Source organism: Chlorocebus sabaeus, chromosome 6, assembly GCF_047675955.1.
Source record: "Chlorocebus sabaeus isolate Y175 chromosome 6, mChlSab1.0.hap1, whole genome shotgun sequence".
Classification (NCBI taxonomy): Eukaryota; Metazoa; Chordata; class Mammalia; order Primates; family Cercopithecidae; genus Chlorocebus; species Chlorocebus sabaeus.
Window position 1 is genome coordinate 60331312 of NC_132909.1, and position 18111 is coordinate 60349422.

Here is an 18111-nt window from a genome sequence, read left to right on the forward strand (position 1 = left end):
TCCTGCAGGCTGCAGTGAGCTGCGATTGCCCCACTGCGCTCCAGCCTGGGCAATAGTGTGAGACCCTGTCTCCAAAAAAAAAAAAAAAAAGACAGTTTTGACAGGCACACACTTCAGCTGGAATTTCACCCCGTGTCTGCTTTTCCTTGGGTTTTTTCCATTCTTGATTTTTCCATTTATGGTGATTTTATCTACAACGTCTTTTCTAAATAAATGCATCAAGGCAGTGAGGAAGGGGGAAGGGGGAAGGGGGAAAGTGAGCCGATTCCGTTTTTTTCAAAGAAAAATCCAGCAGGCGCGGCTGTTACCAGGCGGGATGCGGGAGACGCTTTACTTTATTGGCCAGAGCAGGGAGGGGGTGGGGATTTGTCCACAGTCACACAGCGACGCGCGGCAGAGCCGGGAGGGTCCTCGCCCACACTCCACATTCGGGGGCCCTGGGATCGGGCAGGGGGCCGCTGGGGGCTCCTCAAGATGCTGCCACAGGAGGGGAGGCGGTTCCCTGGGAAGTGAAACCCACAGACCCCACTTTCACCTTCTCCAGGGACAGCCGCCACCACGTTCTGTGCCCTCCCTACGGTGGGCCAGCTCTGCCCCTCTGCCCATCTCACAGGGCTCCTCATTGCCCCTACCCCAGCCTGGCCTCTGAGGCTGTCAGCCCTGGTGCTATTGACTTTCAGATCCCACCTCCTGGGTCCTCTGAGGGCGGGCAGGGGAGGGGGTGGCCGCGGTGGGTGGGGAAGTGTTGCCGAAATGCCTCCGCCCCACCCCGGGCTGCGGTCTGACAGTTGGCCGGACGCTTTCCTGTCAGCTGCCGGCGCTAGGTCAGACCCCTCCTTCGAGGCCAGGGGCTGTGGCCATTGGGAGTTCGTCCCCCAGGACCCCTCCTCCCCCAGAGGGCACGCCAGTCTTGAAGGTAGGGGGCTCCTGGAGCGGGGAGCTGGACAGAAGCGGTCACTTTTTCAGGTGGGGATCTGGGCGGGGGTGGGTTGGGGCCTGGCTGCTGACAGCAACCGCACAGCTGAGCCCTCAGGGAGGAGGCCTGAGCGTGGATCCCTGGGTCCCTGGACACTGTCTTCCCCACAACTGACCCCCAAAGACCTGTCCTCAGGCTGAACATTCTGTCCCCATCCCAAACGTGCAGTGGGGGTTCCTTCCCACTGCCTGGAAGATTAATGGGTGACAGACCTGCCTCATGATTGAGGAAGTGGGCCCAGAGAGGGCAGGAAACCCACTCGGGATCACACAGCAGGGGCCCAGAGAGGGCAGGAAACCCACTTGGGATCACACAGCAGGGGCCCAGAGAGGGCAGGAAACCCACTCAGGATCACACAGCAGGGTCAAAACTGGACAAGGGAGTGGAGTGTGGGTGCCCCTGTTCTCACCAAGGGCGCTGGAGCAGGGGGCCTCAACGGTCTCCCATGCTGCAGCACTCACGGACCCCTCCCATGTCGCCCTGTGCGTGCGCCACCCCACCACGCCCCGTCTGACCTTCCCCCAGCAACATGAGCAGCCCGGAGACCCCCACAGAGCCCCCTGAGCCCGACGACCCCACCTGGTCGACTCAGCCCACGTATAGCAACCTCGGTAAGCAGCTCCCCAGGGAGCCCTGGGCCGGGGGGGTGCAGGGAGTGGCAGGGGGTGGAGGACACCGTGTCCTCTGGGAACAGCAGCAGTTGGTAAAATGAGTGACCTCAGGAAGGCCCGGAGTGGGCAAGGGCTGAAAAATAACCTGTGGGTTGGTGGGCGGGGTGTGTTGGCTCACGCCTGTAATCCCAGCACCTTGGGAGGCCGAGGCAGGTGGATCCCTTGAGGCCAGGAGTTCAAGACCAGCCTGGGCAACATAATGAGACCCGCCCCCCCATCTCTACAAAAAAATAAAAAATAAGATGGACATGGTGTCAAGCGCCTGCAGTCCCAGCTACTGGGGAGGCTGAGGCAGGAGGATCCCTTGAGCCCAGGAGGTCAAAGCTGCAGTGAGCCATGAAAGAGAAAAAAATATATACCATTAAAAAGAGAGGCCAGGCGCAGTGGCTCAAGCCTGTAATCCCAGCACTTTGGGAGGCCTAGACGGGCGGATCACGAGGTCAGGAGATTGAGACCATCCTGGCTAACACGGTGAAACCCCATCTCTACTAAAAAAAAAACATACAAAACACTAGCCAGGCGAGGTGGTGGGCGCCTGTAGTCCCAGCTACTCAGGAGGCTGAGGCAGGAGAATGGCGTGAACCCGGGAGGCGAAGCTTGTAGTGAGCTGAGATCCGGCCACTGCACTCCAGCCTGGGCCAGAGAGCGAGACTCTGTCTCAAAATAATAATAATAATAATAATAATAATAAAAAGAGAGAGGGGCTGGGCACGGTAACTCATGCCTGTAATCCCACCCTTTAATCCCAGCACTTTGGGAGGTCAAGGAGGAGGATCACTTGAGGCCAGGAGTTCAAGACCAGCCTGGCCAACATGGCAAAGCCAGTCTCTGCTAAAAATACAAAAATTAGCCAGACACGGTGGTGCGCACCTGTAATTCCAGCTACTGGAGAGGCTGAGGCAGAAGACTTTCTTGAACCTGGGAGGCAGAGGTTTCAGGGAGCCAAGATTGAGCCACTGTACTCCAGCCTGGGCGACAGAGGGAGACTCCATCTCAAAAAAAAAAAAAAAAAAAAAAAAAAAAGGCCGGGTGCAGTGATCCAAGCCTGTAATCCTAGCACTTTGGGAGGCCGAGTCAGGCAGATCGCCTGAGGTCAGGAGTTTGAAACCAGCCTGGCTAATATGGTGAAACCCCATCTCCACTACTGAAAATACAAAAATTAGCCGGACATAGTGGCGGGCGCCTGTAATCCCAGCTACTCGGGAGGCTGAGGTGGGAGAATCGCTTGAACCCAGGAGACAGATGTTGCAGCAAGCCGAGATTGGGCCACTGTACTCCAGGCTAGGCAATAGAGCAAGACTTCAAAAAAAAAAAAAAAAAAAAAGCCAGAGAGACACCTGCCCAAAGTCACAGAGGTAAGAGTAGGAGTCACTGAGTGCTGGGTGGCACCATTCTCTGAAACTGATCCATCCTCCTATGAGCCTCAGTTTCCCCTTCCGTAAGCTCTGTCCCCCAGACTGGAGTGCAGTGGCGCAATCTCAGCTCACTGCAAGCTCCGCCTCCCAGGTTCAAGCGATTCTCCTGCTTCAGCCTCCCGAGTAGCTGGGACTACAGGCGCCCTCCACCACGCCCAGCTAATTTTTTGTATTTTTAGTAACAGACGGGGTTTCTCCGTGTTAGCCAGGATGGTCTCGATCTCCTGACCTCATGATCCTCCCGCCTTGGCCTCCCAAAGTGCTGGGATTACAGGTGTGAGCCACCACGCCCGGCCGCGTCTGGCAAATTTGTTTAAATTTTTGCAGAGAGAGGGTCTCACTAGGTTGCCCAGGCTGGTCTCAGACCCTAAGTTCCAGTGATCCTCCTGTCTCAGTTTCCACTTTCCTAAGTACTGGGATTACAAGCATGAGCCACCGGCGCCCAGCCTTATTACTTCCATGTTAGAGATGGGGAAACCGAGACTGAGAGGTGGAGTCATGTGTCCCGTTCCCACTCCGCCTGTCTTCAACCCTCCCCACTGTCTCTCCCTGCAGGTGAGATCCGTGCCCACCTGCTGCCCTCCAAGGCCTGCCGCCCCCGGACCCCTGGGTCCCGCTCCACCGACCCACAGCCCCTGCCCCCACCCCTGCCCAAGAAAATCCTAACCCGGACCCAGTCACTGCCCAACCGCAGGATCCCCCATGCCAGCTCCATCCAAGTACAGCTGCCTCGGAGGCCCTTTCTGTGGTCCCACAGTGTGGACAAGAGCCAGGCTGAGGTGGGACCAGCTTGTCCCCCTGCAGAGCTGACCTTTGGCCTGACTGATGCCCCACTGGGCCTGTCCCTCCGCAATCTGCACAGTCCAGAGGCTGTGCACGCTGCATTGGCTGCCCGGCAGCTGCAGGGCCTCCGTGCCATCTATGCCCGGCTCCATACCCGGTTCATGGGGGGCCACCCCGGGCCCTGCCGCCCTGGCCACGGCTTCCGCCTCCTGGACAGCTCGCCCTGCGCAGAGAGTGGGGATGCCCTGTACTACCGCGTGGTGCGCGTGCATGACGACGCCTGGCACATCCTGGTCGCCAAGGTGAGACTCACGGCCCCACCTTCTCTGAGGTGTCCCCAGTGTCCCATCTTAGGCATAACCCAGGGCTTGTTTCGCTTGGCCTTTCTGTGAGTCAGTTCTCTCACTGCTGTAAAGAAATACTGGAGCCCAGCGCTCACACCTGTCATCCGAGCGCTTTGGGAGGCCACAGCGGGCAGATCACAAGGTCAGGAGATTGAGACCATCCTGGCTAACACGGTGAAACCCCCGTCTCTACTAAAAATACAAAAAATTAGCCAGGCGTGGTGGCGGGCACCTGTAGTCCCAGCTACTTGGGAGGCTGAGGCAGGAGAATGGCGTGAACCTGGGGGGCGGAGCTTGCAGTGAGCCAAGAATGTGCCACTGCACTCCAGCCTGGGTAACAGAGCGACTCTGTCTCAAAAAAAAAAAAAAAAAAAAGGCTGGGCAGCACAGTGGCTCACGCCTGTAATCTCAGCACTTTGGGAGGCCAAGGCGGGCAGATCATGAGGTCAGGAGTTCGAGACCAGCCTGGCCAACATAATGAAACTCCGTCTCTACTAAAAATACAAAAATTAGCCAGGCGTGGTGGTGTGCGCCTGTAGTCCCAGCTACTTGGAGGCTGAGGCAGGAGAATCGCTTGAACCCGGAGGTGGGGGTTGCAGTGAGCCGAGACTGCACCACTGTATTCCAACCTGGGAGACAGAGTGAGACTCTGTCTCAAAAAAAAAAAAAGTAAAGAAAAGAAAACAAGGAATACTGGAGACTGGGTCATTTATAGAGAAAAGAGCCTTAACTGGCTCATGGTTCTGGTGGCTTCTGCTTCTGGAGAGGCCTCAGGAAGCTTCCAATCATAGTGGAAGGCGAAGCGGGAGCAGCCATCTCATATGGTAGGAGCAGGAGGAAGGGAGGGAGGAGGTGCCATGCACCTTTACACAGCCGGATCTCACGAGAACTCACGCGCTATCCCAACGACAGTGCCAAGGAGGATGGTGCGGAGCCATTCATGATAAACCACCCCCAAGATCCAGTCACCTCCCACCAGATCCCACCTCCAACACTGGGGATTACAATTGCCATGAGATTTGGTGGGGACACAGATCCAGACCATATTAGACTTGTTTATTTTGCAACTAACATGTGAATCAATACAGTTAACCCAGGAAACCACGTTTCTAAAGTGTGGGGCCATGGATATGGCCTTGGAGCCCTTGTCAAAACCCCTCCCACACCTCTGTGGCCGGGGATCTATTTGTTTTGTTTTGTTTTGTTTTGTTTTGTTTTTTGAGACAGAGTCTTACTCTGTTGCCCAGGCTGGAGTGCAGTGGTACGATCTCCCCTCACTGCAACCTCCGCCTCCTGGGTTCAAGCGATTCTCTCACCTCAGCCTCCGAAGTAGCTGGGATTACAGGCGCGCCACCACGCCCAGCTAGTTTTGTATTTTTAGTAGAGACGAGCTTTCCCTGTGTTGACCAGGCTGGTCTCGAACTCCTGACCTCAGTGATCCCCCTGCTTCCCAAAGTGCTGGGATTACAGGCGTGAGCCACCGTGCCCGGCCCAGGAATCTGCTTTCGAACTCATTGCCCAGGGACACTGCCACCATCTTCTTCCCTGGCTTAATTTTCCTAAAAGCCCTTACTGGTGACTAACTTCCCAATTAACATCGACCTCCTGCTGCTGGAGGGATGCAGGCAGTCTCCCACCCCCAGCCATAGTGGGGGCAGTTTGGGGGTGTGCGGGGGAGACTTCGTGGCAGGTCGCTCTGGGGCGGGCAGTGCTGGTGGGGGGCCCAGTGATTCAGGCCCCGACACCCCCTCTGCCTTGCAGGTACCCAAGCCCGGGGCGGACGTGCCCCACCCGTGGGGCCTGGAGCTGCAGGCCTCCCTGTCTCCACACTTCAATCTGCAGGGGTTGTGTGGCGTGGTGCCTGAAGGCACACTGCCCGGGGCGCCCTGGAGAGGCGCGGTGGCGCTGGCAGCAGAGGTGCCGGAGCGCACGGTGGCGCAGTGGCTGATGGAGGCCTGCACGCAGCCGCCGGAGGAGTTCGTGTGGGCCGTGGCCCTGGTGCTGCTGCAGCTGAGCGCGGCCCTGGAGTTCCTGGAGGCGTGGGGCGCGGCCCTGGTCGAGTTGCGGCCAGAGAACTTGTTGCTGGCGGCACCTCGGGGCTGTGCGGCGACTGGGCACCCGCGCCTACTCCTCGCTGACTTTGGCCGCGTCTGTCTGCAGCCCCCCGGACCCCCGGGCTCCCCGGGCCCCCACGCGCCGCAGCTGGGCAGCCTCCTCCGCGAGATGCTAGGCCTTGCTGCGCCCTCGACCACGCCTTTGGCCGCGGGCCTGGAGCGCCTGGCAGCACAGTTGACCCGCTTGCAGCCCTCGGCGTCCCGGACGCGGGGCGCGCTGCAGGCGCTGCTCTGGGGACCCGGCCCGGAGATGCGCGGCCGCGGAGCACCGCTCAGTCCCTGGCTCAGGGCGCTCGGGCCCTGGCTGCGGTTGCACCGCGGGCTGCTGGTCCTGCGCCTGGCAGAGCGGGCCGCAGGTGGGGAAGCGCCCAGCCTCGAGGACTGGCTGTGTTGCGAATACCTGGCCGAGGCCACCGAGTCCTCTATGGGCCAGGCCCTGGCGCTGCTGTGGGACTGAAGCCAACCCAGGGCGAACACACCAGGTCCAGGCCTGCCCAGGAGGCAGGGCTGGGGCTGAGGTCAGCGTCTCTATGATAGCCAAGACAACCTCTTCCTGCAGAGTCCAGGGACGCAGCAGAAAGAGCAGCGCCCCCCTCCAGGGTCTCCCCTCTCGTGCTGGCGATGTGGGTCAAGGGCTTCCCAGGAGTGCAGCTACCCCTCCAGGGCTGGGGGCTGGCCAGCGCCTGTTGTGTGGGCAGCAGCTGTCTGAAGCCAGGGCCCCCAGGCCACTTCCAGGTGTGGACACCCCCGCTGATGAGTGTCTCTCTGTGTTCCGCTTTCCCCAGCAGCCAGGGCACTTTTCCGCGGTGAGTCTTGTCATTGTCTCCCTGAGAGGCCAATGCCGGGACCAGAGCATTCCTGGCCCTGGAGCACCCCCTTGTGCTGAAGACGGCCAGCGATTTTGGCCATGTCCCTAGTGGAGAATTGTTTGGTGGTGACACAGGAAGGGAAGGCTCCCTGGGACCTTAGACACCCAGCTCATCTCAGAGGCGTCTGGACTCACCATCCCTAAAACAGTCCCCGCGGTTCCCTGCCACCTCCTTACAATCCCTCTGCACCCACCCTGCCTCCCTTCCTGTTCCTCCATGACACACTAACTTCTTTCCCACCCCCAAGCATCTGTGCAGGCTGTTCCCTCTGCCATACTGTTCCAGTTCCACTTTATCTAAACGAATAAAGGTGCCCCCTCTGGGCCCTCGCTAGCTCCTTACCCTTCGTTCTCCGCCCACTCCCAGGAGCATTTATTCCTCTGTTACTGTCCCCAAGGCTGTGAGTTCCCTGGGGGCAAAGGCCAGGCTTGGCACACGGTAGGTGCTCACTTAATACTGCAGGATGATGGAATAAACAGGCACAGAGTAGACTCACTGGAGGGGAATGCAGTCTTTATGCCTCTGACACACCGCACTGCACTTGCCTGTGGCCTCCTTCCTGGAGACTCAGAGTTGCCCTTCCATTCCATTCCCCATGGCAGTCCTGGGAGGATCTTTCCAACCCCAGATATGAGGTCCCTCTCCAGCTCAAACACCTCCCATGGCTCCCCAGTGCCTCAGAATACATACAGGTCTCTTCCAAAGTCTCCTCAGTCTCCAACCCCACGTCATTTATCCCTGTACTTTCCGGCCTCTATGCCTTTGCCCAAGTTGTTTTTAACGCCGGAAATAGCCCCCTCTACTCTGGTTCAGACTCCTATTCATCCTGCAACGCCTCAGCTCTAACACCCCTTCTCTGCATTTGCACTGCCCAAATGAGCTGAGAGTGTCTGTGTTCACATCTATCTTCCCAGCCGACCCCACCATGCTCAAACGGCTGAATATCCCCCTGCCCCCGCTCGCCAAGGCTACAATCTCTTCGAGTGCCTTTCCTCCTCTTTCCAATCGGTTTCCCGGCCAGGCCTGGCCCTAACTTTCCGGGTGATGCTCCCGGATGCGGCCGGCAGGTGGCGCAGCCCCGCGCAAACGGCGGGGGTCGCAGACCCGGAAGCGCTCCAGGCCTTGACGCCACCGGAAGTGCTCCTGACCTGAACCCTGAACAGCGCTGCAGGTCCCCGGGCGCGGCCAGTAACACGGTGACCCAAAGGAGTCGGGAACAGACATCCCCATGCGCAGGCCCGGGGGGGGCGGAAGGGGACGCGATGCAGGAAGGGGCTCCAAGCGAACAGTGGCAAGGCTGACGCCAAGCTGAGGGCCCAGGCCTCCCAGCCCAGGGGGTCTCCTCCGTGGGAGGGGTCCTGCAGCTGCCCTGGTGACAAGTCCCCTGCGACCCCTCTACCCAGGGCCCTCTGTGGTCCCAGGCACTCCTCCCACCAGCCCCCGGCGTCACCACCACGGAGCCATGTGCATCGGGTGTAATCACTTTATTGGTTTTCGGAGAGCAATAGAGGGGATTAATACCTAATCTTTCCAAGTTAAAAGACTAAGACTGTTTCCAAAAGACTCCAAATAAGAAACTTCTCCTCAAAGTACAAGGATAATCTGAATCATCTTAAACCAGCAATAAAAAAGTAAAATATAAATTTTTATTTAGAATTAAAGCAAATACTTCAGTATCACAAACACAATATTAAACTTCAAGAAATATACGCTAATTTGGAGTGAGCATTTATTTGCACAATTACAACATGCGGACAAACCCAGGCGAGATGAGCGAGTCTACGGTTTCCACCCACCCGGCTGACAAGGGGTGGCCCCAGGGGCCAGATGCCCAGCCCACAGGCGGCCCTACTCCTCCTCCTCCTCCTCTCCCGAAGACTCTCTCTCGAACGTGTAGGCCATGAAGCAAGCGTCGGGTCTCTTGGGGACAAGGGGATGCCCCGGTCTCACAATCTCAAAGCCCAAAAAGCTGAAGGTTCGGAGCAAGGCGGCTGTGGGGGAGAAGCCGTCAGAAACCCCGCCGCCCAGGAGCCCCCACCCGCCCCCCACACCCCCGCCGGGAGAAAATGAAGGTGCATGGCAGGTGCCCCCACACACCCTGCTGAAGGCGATGCGAGTCACCTACCTCTGTCCTCGCGGTTCTTGTGGAAGCAAATGAAGACATGGTCGGCTCGCAGCTGCTCCTCAGCGAATTCCAGGAGAACTGCAAAGCTGCAGCGGGTGTCAGAGTCTTGGCTAGCCCGACCCGCCCACCTACCTCCTGGGCCTTAGCAGCTACCCTGAAGCCCACTCTACTCCAGGGTCCCCCTGGGGCCCGGATCGTTCTCTGGGTGGGGCCGTCCTGACACCGCCGTGGTGAGCAGCACCGCTGCACCCACCCACGTGCATGGCCCGGGACAGAAAGGCTCTCACACACTGCCCGGTATCCCCTGGAGGGTGGAATCCCAGGGTACAAACTTGGAATGCACTTTTTAAAAAGGGATCCCAGAACGGGAGCGGTGGCTCACGCCTGTAATCCCAGCACTTCGGGAGGCCGAGGTGGGCGGATCAAGGGGTCAGGAGTTTTGAGACCAGCCTGGCCAACACAGCGAAACCTCGTTCTCTACTAAAAACACAAAAATTAGCTGAGCATGGGTGGCGGGCGCCTGTAATCCCAGCTACTCGGGAGGCTGAGGCAGGAGAATCACTCGAACCCGGAAGGCGGAGGTTACAGTGAGCAGAGATCATGCCATTGCACTCCAGCCTGGGCGACAAGAGTAAGACTCCCTCTCAAAAAAAAAAAAAAACAAGGGGGGCCCATCCCAACCCACACAGCGATGGTGGCCCCCATATTTGCTGCCTGAAGGCAGTGCCCTCCCTCATCTGTCCCTGCCACCCTGGGCAAGCACCCCTCCCCCCCGTCCCCACCCTCACCTGTCCTTGCTCCCCTCAGGCAGCGCGCCGCCCGGGATCTCGATGTAGAGGCTGCCTCCACTCAGCACTGTTCGCCAGTTAATGCGTTTGGCGTCTGTGAGCCTGGACTGGACGTTGAGAATCCTCGTCTTGTCGTTGGACGTTAGTTCCTCTGTTACATTCAGCCGATCATCCTGTCCGGGGGACGGTGCAGCGTAATTCAGAACCCCGACTCACCCCACGGGCAAGAGACCGGTAGCGCTAAGGCTTGGGCCTAAGCCGTGTTCAGCTCAAGCAAGGCCTGGGGTGCAGACTGTGCCCCCTCTCTGATGAAACTCAGAAGGGTTCCCAGGATTAAATTCAATCACAGGTACCGGCAGCGAAGTGCACAACAAGTGCCAGCGGCCCCAGAGCAGCCCCAGCCCCGCCCACCCCAGCGCCGTACTCACGGAGTAGAATAAGTTAGCTGAAAGATTGTGATCCCTCTGACTATTCCCTCGCCCACCTGGGATCTTCAGGGGTGGGTGAGGGGCATCAGGAGCACCACCGAGGCCCCGGACCCGGGTTACTACAGCAGCGGAGGGAGACCCTGGAACTGAAGGCAGATGCGATCACCAGGCAGCGCCAGACTCCCGGCGGAGACCCCTCCAGGGCGCCCGGACGGTCTTCGGCCACCCACCCCCACACCCCCGGGGCTTCCCAAGGGCAGCTCCAACGCCTGCCCCAAGCACCTACAACGGCATCGGTCACTGAGCCCCGACGTCTCGGGCGGCGCCACCCGGGATAGCCCAACCCTCCCAGGGCGGAGTGGGTCCCTTCCCCTCACGTAGCCCCGCCGGGACAGAGCCTCACCCCCCCGCCACCGCGCCAGCCGGCGCTTCCCCTTTTCAGCTCGGCCGCGGCTTCCCCTTTCCACCCTGCACTGCGGTCAGAATCTGGAACCCTTGCTTGTCCTCGCGAGGAGGGGGCGGGCCTGGCCTGACCTCGCGGAGGACTCGCCCCGCTACTGCTCCTGGCCGCCCCCCGCCCGCCCCCGCTCCGGGCCCGGGCCCTCCCGGTTGCGTCATCTAGGCAGACGCGGCCCCGCGCCCCAGGGGAGATTTTCACAATCGCGCAGCCGGCAGCGCCAGCAGCCATTTGCTGCGCGGTGTAAACAGGCCCCAAAGTTGCCTCCATTTTGCACGGCCCCCAAACCGTGGCACCGCCAGCACCGCGGCCCAACTTCCCGATCCCCGGGACTCAGCGACGCCCACCTCGGGAAACGCAGTCGTGGAAGCTCGACCGAAATCCCGCGGGCTCCCCCACAACCGCAGCTGGCACCCGCGTCCCCGGAAGCGGGACGCGTCGTCCCGGGAGGCGGCGGGGGACTTCCCAGGGCGCTGCTGGGTTGTCGGAATGCGCGACCCCCGGCTCCCCGACGGCCCCCGCGGAGAACAACTGGGTGCCGTCTACGTACGCGCCCTCGCCCCGCGCGTCCCCGGCCATCCAGACCGACTCGCTCTGGGGCGAAAAACGGGGCCCACGAGGTCGGTTGCGTGCGGGGGGCCACATCGAGGCGCAGGAGACCCAAGGGAGCTCGTCCGCCGCGAAGCGCTCCCCGCTCCGGCAACGCACGCTCAACGGCCGGGACCGAAAAGTGCAGATTCACCGGCCCTGCGGGCCCTGCCTGACCTCGGACCGGCCCCCCAAGGCCGACCCCGCCCCCAACCAGATTGCCCCATCCTGCGCCTCCCAAATCCGTCCAGCTCGCACACCCCTCCTCCAAACCGTATTTCCAGTCTGCGTCCCCCAAATCCAACTCTCTCCCCTCCTTCAAAGCCGAGTCCCATCCTGCGAACCCCGCAAAACACACACACCTCCCCGACATTCCCCGTCCTGCGCCCAAATCCGACCTCCGACTCATGCCCCACCCCCAAATCAGGCGCCCCGGACGGCGCCCCCCAAATCCAACTCCGCACCCGTGACCCCCAAACCCGACCCAAGAGCTATGCCAAGGCCGGGGGGACCTCCAGGCCCGCCCAGCCCCTACCTCGTCCCCGGCACGACTCTGGCCTTGACAAAGGGGTGGATCTCGCGCGCCGGGGACCTATCTGGCGCCCCGAGGACGGCCCCCCCGCGGGCCTGCGCGGCCGGCGCTTCTGGAAGCTTCGGACGGGGGCGGGGCGCTCACCTCTCACTGCTGCTGCCTCCGCGGCTGTGCAGGCTTAGAAGCGGCATGGTGCGGCTGGCGTGGATGGTGGCGCTGGGTTTATCCCCTTCCTTCTCTCTGGCGAAGCAGTGGCTATTGAGGATCCGCTGCAGGGAGGATTTCACCATCCGGCCGCTGGGGTCCGAAACCAGGAAAACCTCCGCTGCGCCTCTCCGCGCCGCCGCCGCTGCTCGCCGTTCGCAAAATGGCGCTGCTGCCGCCGCCCGCCTTTATAGACGCCGCGCCCGGGCCACGCCCCCCGCACCGCCGGGAACGCGGCCGCACGAGAGGCAGAGCCGCGGGGCCGCCGGGAAAAACAGTCACGCCCGCCCCTTCCAGCGTCTGATTGGTGGAAGGTAAAGGAAAAGGGAGAGGCGCTCTGGAGATTGGTTGGTGAGCCTCGGGCCACGCCCCCTCCCGCGCGCGTCCTTCTGCGGGCGCCCGGGGGCGGGGCTGCCATAGCGCCGGGTACGCGCTGCGCTCGCCCTGAGCCGTCCCCGCCCCCACAACCGTGTCTTGGGGCGTGGGCGGCTCGCTGGGGCCGATTTTCGGGGCTCTCCGAGTGCCCGTTTGTCTGTCGTGGTGCACGTCGCCCTCCCTAGGGTCCCTTCACGCAGCGGGACCCCTCCCCTGGGTAGGCCCCTGGGTATTGGGAGGGGTGTCCAAACGCGCCCATCCTCCCATAGCACAAAATTATTTCCAGTAACTCCTGGTAATCATCGCTAATACTGGTTTTATTTTTTTTTAATTTGGTCTTGCAGTTCTTAAAATGCTTCCAGTGTTTTTTTAAAAAAGAACTTCCAATGTTAAAGATACTCAAATTTAGTAAAATATTTCGTGTACAATTTGGACTTAAGCAAAAATTTTATTCTTTGCAGATAAATTCAGATTTTTCCTGTGGAAACTAACACTTACCCTAAGGAAAAACACTACTCCTGGCAGTTAAAATTCAGAAACACATTTCATGTATGAACTAAAATGTGGATCTCCCAAGGAAAAAACGATTTCTTTGGTGGTTAAGTTCGGTAAACTGTTTCGCCTGTTGAGTTAAAATGTGGACTTATCCAGCAAAAATATTTCCCCTCCTGGTTAAACCCAGAAAAAAAATCTCAGGTGTGAACTGCAGTTTGCATTTAGTAAGCAAAGATAGAACTCTTGGCAGTTACATACTGGTACATAGCTTGTGTGTAGACTATGAATTCCGCAAAAAGTTGCCACTTTGCAGTGAGGTTTAATAAAATATTTTATATTTCATGTATAAACTAAATTTTGTTCTTACCAAGCAAAAATGCTACTTCTGGCAAATCCCGATTTCGTTCATGGTTTTAATTTTGTTTTGTTTGCAGCCGGCCTGGCTCTCACCCAGGCTGGAGTGCAGTGGTGCAATCTTGGCTCGCTGCAACCTCCGCCTTCCGGGTTCAAGCGATTCTCCTGCCTCAGGCTCCCAACTAGTTGGGATTACAGGTGCCCGCCACCACGCCTGGCTAATTTTTTTTTTTTTTTTTTTTTTTTTTTTTTTTTTTTTTTTTTGAGACGGAGTCTCGCTCTGTCGCCCAGGCTGGAGTGCAGTGGCGCAATCTCGGCTCACTGCAAGCTCCGCCTTCCGGGTTCACGCCATTCTCCTACCTCAGCCTCCCGAGTAGCTGGGACTACAGGCGCCCGCCACTGCGCCCGGCTAATTTTTTTCTATTTTTTAGTAGAGACGGGGTTTCACCATGGTCTCGATCTCCTGACCTTGTGATCCGCCCGCCTCGGCCTCCCAAAGTGCTGGGATTACAATTTTTGTATTTTTAGTAGAGATGGGGTTTCACCATGTTGGCCCAGGCTGGTCTCGAACTCCTGACCTCAGGTGATCCACCTGCCTTGTCCTCCCAAAGTTTGGGGATTACAGGGTGAGCCACCGCGCCCGGCTCAAAAAACAAAAAACAAAAAACAAAACAGCCCACACCCTGAGTGGGGAAGGAGAGAGGAGAAGAATCCCAGGTGCTGCGGCCCTCCTGGTTTATACTGTTTGCCCCATTGGGATTTTATCCTGGTGTCTGGTTGGAGCAGAAAACAGACTCTGTTTCAAATAATTAACTCAGGGTCTCCTCCTTTGGCCCCGTGGACATTGGGCTTGGATTGTTCTTTGGGTTGGGGCATCCTGGGCACTGCAGGGTACTGAGCAGCGTCCCTGGCCTCCACTCACTCCATGCCAGGAGCACCCCAAGTCATGACAACCAGAAATGTCCCAAACATCACCCAATGTCCCTTGGGGGCAGAATGACATCCCCTAGTTGAGGACTTCCTCTGGGAACTGAGGCAAGAGGGTGCTCGAAATGAACGGGTCACGAGTGCGATTTCCAGAACAGTCACGACCAGGGAACCCCGTCCCTCTGTCCTGATTGCAACAGCTCTCACTTCCTCCTCCTGTCCACCTCTAACTCTGATGGCCGCCTGCCAATGCTGTGAGGCTTCTAGAAGGGCCACCCCCACACTGGCCAGGCCACGCTGGATGAGCGCCAGTATCAGCAACTGTGCCGAGCTGGCCCACCTGGCCAGGCTCCCTGGGAACCAGGGTGGGAGGTGCTTTGCTGAGAGCTGGGAAGTCTGTGACTGGTGAGGGACCCCCAGACAGCAGGGAGGGAAAGAGGCATATCTTTCAAGAGGCTTGAACTGCCTGAAAGGGACAGCAGAGGATGTCGGTGGTCAAGGATAGAGGGCCCATGCCTGGGTTTTCCTCTGAAATCAAGGTTGAGGGGATAGGCATGCTGGCAGAGGAGGCAGAGAGTATAACTCTGATTGATTGACTGATTGAATTTTTTTTTTTTTTTTTTTTTTTTTTTTTTTTTTTTGAGACAGAGTCTAGCTCTGTAACCTAGGCTGGAGTGCAGTGACATAACCTTGGCTCACTGCAACTTCCACCTACAGGATTCAAATGATTCTCCTGCCTCAGCCTCCCGAGAAGCTGGGACTACAGGCATGCACCACCATGCCTGGCTGATTTTTGTATTTTTAGTAGAAACAAGATTTCACCATATTGGCCAGGCTGGTCTCAAACTCCTGACCTCATGATCTGCCTGCCTCCCAAAGTGCTGGGATTACAGTGTGAGCCACCGTGCCCGGCTGATTGATTTTTGAGACAGGGTCTCACTCTGTCACCCAGGCTGGAGTGCAGGGGCATGATCTCAGCGGCTCACTGCAACCTCCACTTCCCAGGTTCAAGTGATTTTCCTGCCTCAGCCTCCCAAGTAGCTGGGAACTACAGGCTCACACCACCATGCCCAGTTAATTTTGGAATTTTTTTTTTTTTTTTTTTTTTTTGAGACGGAGTCTGGCTCTGCCGCCCAGGCTGGAGTGCAGTGGCCGGATCTCAGCTCACTGCAAGCTCCGCCTCCCGGGTTCACGCCATTCTCCTGCCTCAGCCTTCCGAGTAGCTGGGACTACAGGCGCCCGCCACCTCGCCCGGCTAGTTTTTTGTATTTTTTAGTAGAGACGAGGTTTCACCGGGTTAGCCAGGATGGTCTCGATCTTCTGACCTTGTGATCCGCCCGTCTCGGCCTCCCAAAGTGCTGGGATTACAGGCCTGAGCCACCGCGCCCGGCCAATTTTGGAATTTTTAGTAGAGATGGGATTTCACCATATTGGTCAGGCTGGTCTCGAACTCCTGACCTCAGGTGATCCACCCACCTCACCCTTCCAAAGTGCTGGGGTTACAGGTGTGAGCCCCCACGCCCAGCTGACTCTGATTTTAAAAAGGATATGTGGGCCTAGTATGCACTTTGGGACGCAGAGGCAAAAGAATCGCTTGAGGTCAGGAGTTCAAGACCCGCCAGGGCAACATAGCCAGACCCCATCTCTGCAGCAAATTTAAAAATTCGCTGGGCATGGTGGTGCACACCTCTAGTTCCAGTTACTCTAGCGGCTAAGGCAAGAGGATCACCTGAGCCAGGGAAGTCAAGGCTGCAGTGAGCAGTGATCTCCCTACTGCAACGTGAGTGACAGAGGGAGACCTTGTCTCTAAAAGAATTGTAATAATAAGTTAAATAAAATAAAATGTAAACAGGTAAAAATAAAGAAGGATTGGGGCTGGACATGATGGCTCACGACTGTAATCCCAGCACTTCGGGAGGCTAAAGCAAGAGAATCGCTTGAGCCCAGGAATTAGAGACCAGCCTGGCCAACATAGCAAGACCCTATCACTAGGTTCTCACTTCGTCGATAATTTTAAAAATTTCTAGAAATTTTTTAAAAATTAAAAAAATTTGGCCGGGTGTGGTGGCTCATGCCTATAATCCCAGCACTTTGAGAGGCAGAGGCTGGGCAGATCACAAGGTCAGGAGATCGAGACCATCCTGGCTAACACAGTGAAACCCCGTCTCTACTAAAAATACAAAAAATTAGCCGGTGTGGTGTCGGACACCTGTAGTCCCAGCTACTGGGAAGGCTGAGATGGGAGAATGGTGTGAACCTGGGAGGCAGAGCTTGCAGTGAGCCGAGATTGCCCCACTGCATTCCAGCCTGGGCAACAGAGCGAAACTCCGTCTTAAAAAAAGAGAAAAGAAAAAAATTAAAATTTTTTTAATTAGCTGGGATTGGGGTGGGCACCTGTGGTCCCAGCTACTTGGGAGGCTAAGCCAAGAGGATCACTTGAACCCGGGAGGTCAAGGCTGCAGTGAGCTGTGACCACACCATTGCACTCCAGCCTGGGTGACAGAGAAAGATAGTGTCTCCAAAAAAAAAAAAAGAAAGAAAGAAAAGGAAAAGGAAAGAAAGCAGGAAAATGGCCGGGCGCGGTGGCTCACACCTGTAATCCCAGCACTTTGGGAGGCCAAGGCAGGCCGATCACGAGGTCAGGAGATCGAGACCATCCTGGCTAACATGGTGAAACCCCGTCTCTACTAAAAATACAACAAAAATTAGCCGGGCGTGATGTTGGGCACCTGTAGTCCCAGCTACTCGGGAGGCTGAGGCAGGAGAATGGCGTGAACTCGGGAGGCAGAGCTTGTAGTGAGCCGAGATCATGCCACTGCACTCCAGCCTGGGCGACAGAGTAAGACTCCATCTCAAAAAAAAAAAAAAAAAACCACAGGAAAATAAAGAAGAATCTTGGTCTCCTTTTCTCCCTGTCTTCCTGCCTGGCATTACGTTACAGCCTGGCTCTGTCTCCTGAAGAAAAACTCAGAAGGCCCATGAACTCTTTTGAACAAACAGTGTGGGGAAGAAAAAAGGAAGTAAAGAAGAACTGCCTTTTTTTTTTTTTTTTTTGAGACATCGTCCAGGCTGGAGTGCAGTGGCCACTCCCTGCAACCTCTGCCTCCCGGAGAACTGACCATTTTTTTTGAGATGGAGTCTTGCTCTGTCACCCAGGCTGGAATGCAATGGCACAGTCCCGGCTCACTGCAACCTCCATCTCCCAGGTTCAAGCGATTCTCCTGCCTCGGCCTCTCGAGTAACTGGGACTACAGGCACACACGACCACGCCTGGCTAATTTTTGTATTTTTAGTAGAGACGGGGTTTCACCATGTTGGCCAGGATGGTCTCGATCTCTTGATCTCGTGGTCTGTCCGCCTCCAGCTCCCAAAGTGCTGGGATTACAGGCGTGAGCCACCGCGCCTGGCTGAACCAATCTTTTTTTTTTTTCTTTTTTTTGAGACGGAGTCTCACTCTGTCACCCAAGCTGGAGTGCTGTGGCACGATCTCGGCTCACTGCAAGCTCCGCCTCTCGGGTTCACACCATTCTCCTGCCTCAGCCTCCCGAGTAGCTGAGACTACAGGCGCCCGTCACCACGCCCGGCTAATTTTTTTGTATTTTTAGTAGAAACTGGGTTTCACTGTGTTAGCCAGGATGGACTCGATCCCCTGACTTCGAGATCCAC

The 18111-nt window shown here is 57.4% G+C and overlaps 2 protein-coding genes across 3 annotated transcripts; one reads left to right on the plus strand and one right to left on the minus strand.

Annotated features, from left to right (window-relative positions):
• Positions 1-721: 721 nt before the first annotated feature.
• PEAK3 (PEAK family member 3) lies at positions 722-7693 on the plus strand. Of its 2 annotated transcripts, none has more exons than XM_007994687.3 (4): positions 722-916; positions 1431-1587; positions 3618-4147; positions 5951-7693. In XM_007994687.3, the coding sequence occupies exons 2-4, from the start codon at positions 1506-1508 to the stop codon at positions 6758-6760; spliced, it is 1422 nt and encodes a 473-aa protein (XP_007992878.3). In that variant the 5' UTR covers positions 722-916; positions 1431-1505; the 3' UTR covers positions 6761-7693. The 2 variants fall into 2 exon arrangements, with proteins under 2 accessions (XP_007992878.3, XP_007992880.3); XM_007994689.3 differs by having other exon boundaries at positions 1502-1587.
• A 948-nt stretch (positions 7694-8641) lies between these two features.
• On the minus strand, positions 8642-12466 carry OAZ1 (ornithine decarboxylase antizyme 1). Its single transcript, XM_007994690.3, is given in 6 exon segments — positions 8642-9163; positions 9298-9383; positions 10086-10258; positions 10514-10600; positions 10602-10659; positions 12235-12466. Coding segments are annotated over 6 exon segments (693 nt in total). The 5' UTR covers positions 12381-12466; the 3' UTR covers positions 8642-9020.
• Positions 12467-18111: the final 5645 nt, after the last annotated feature.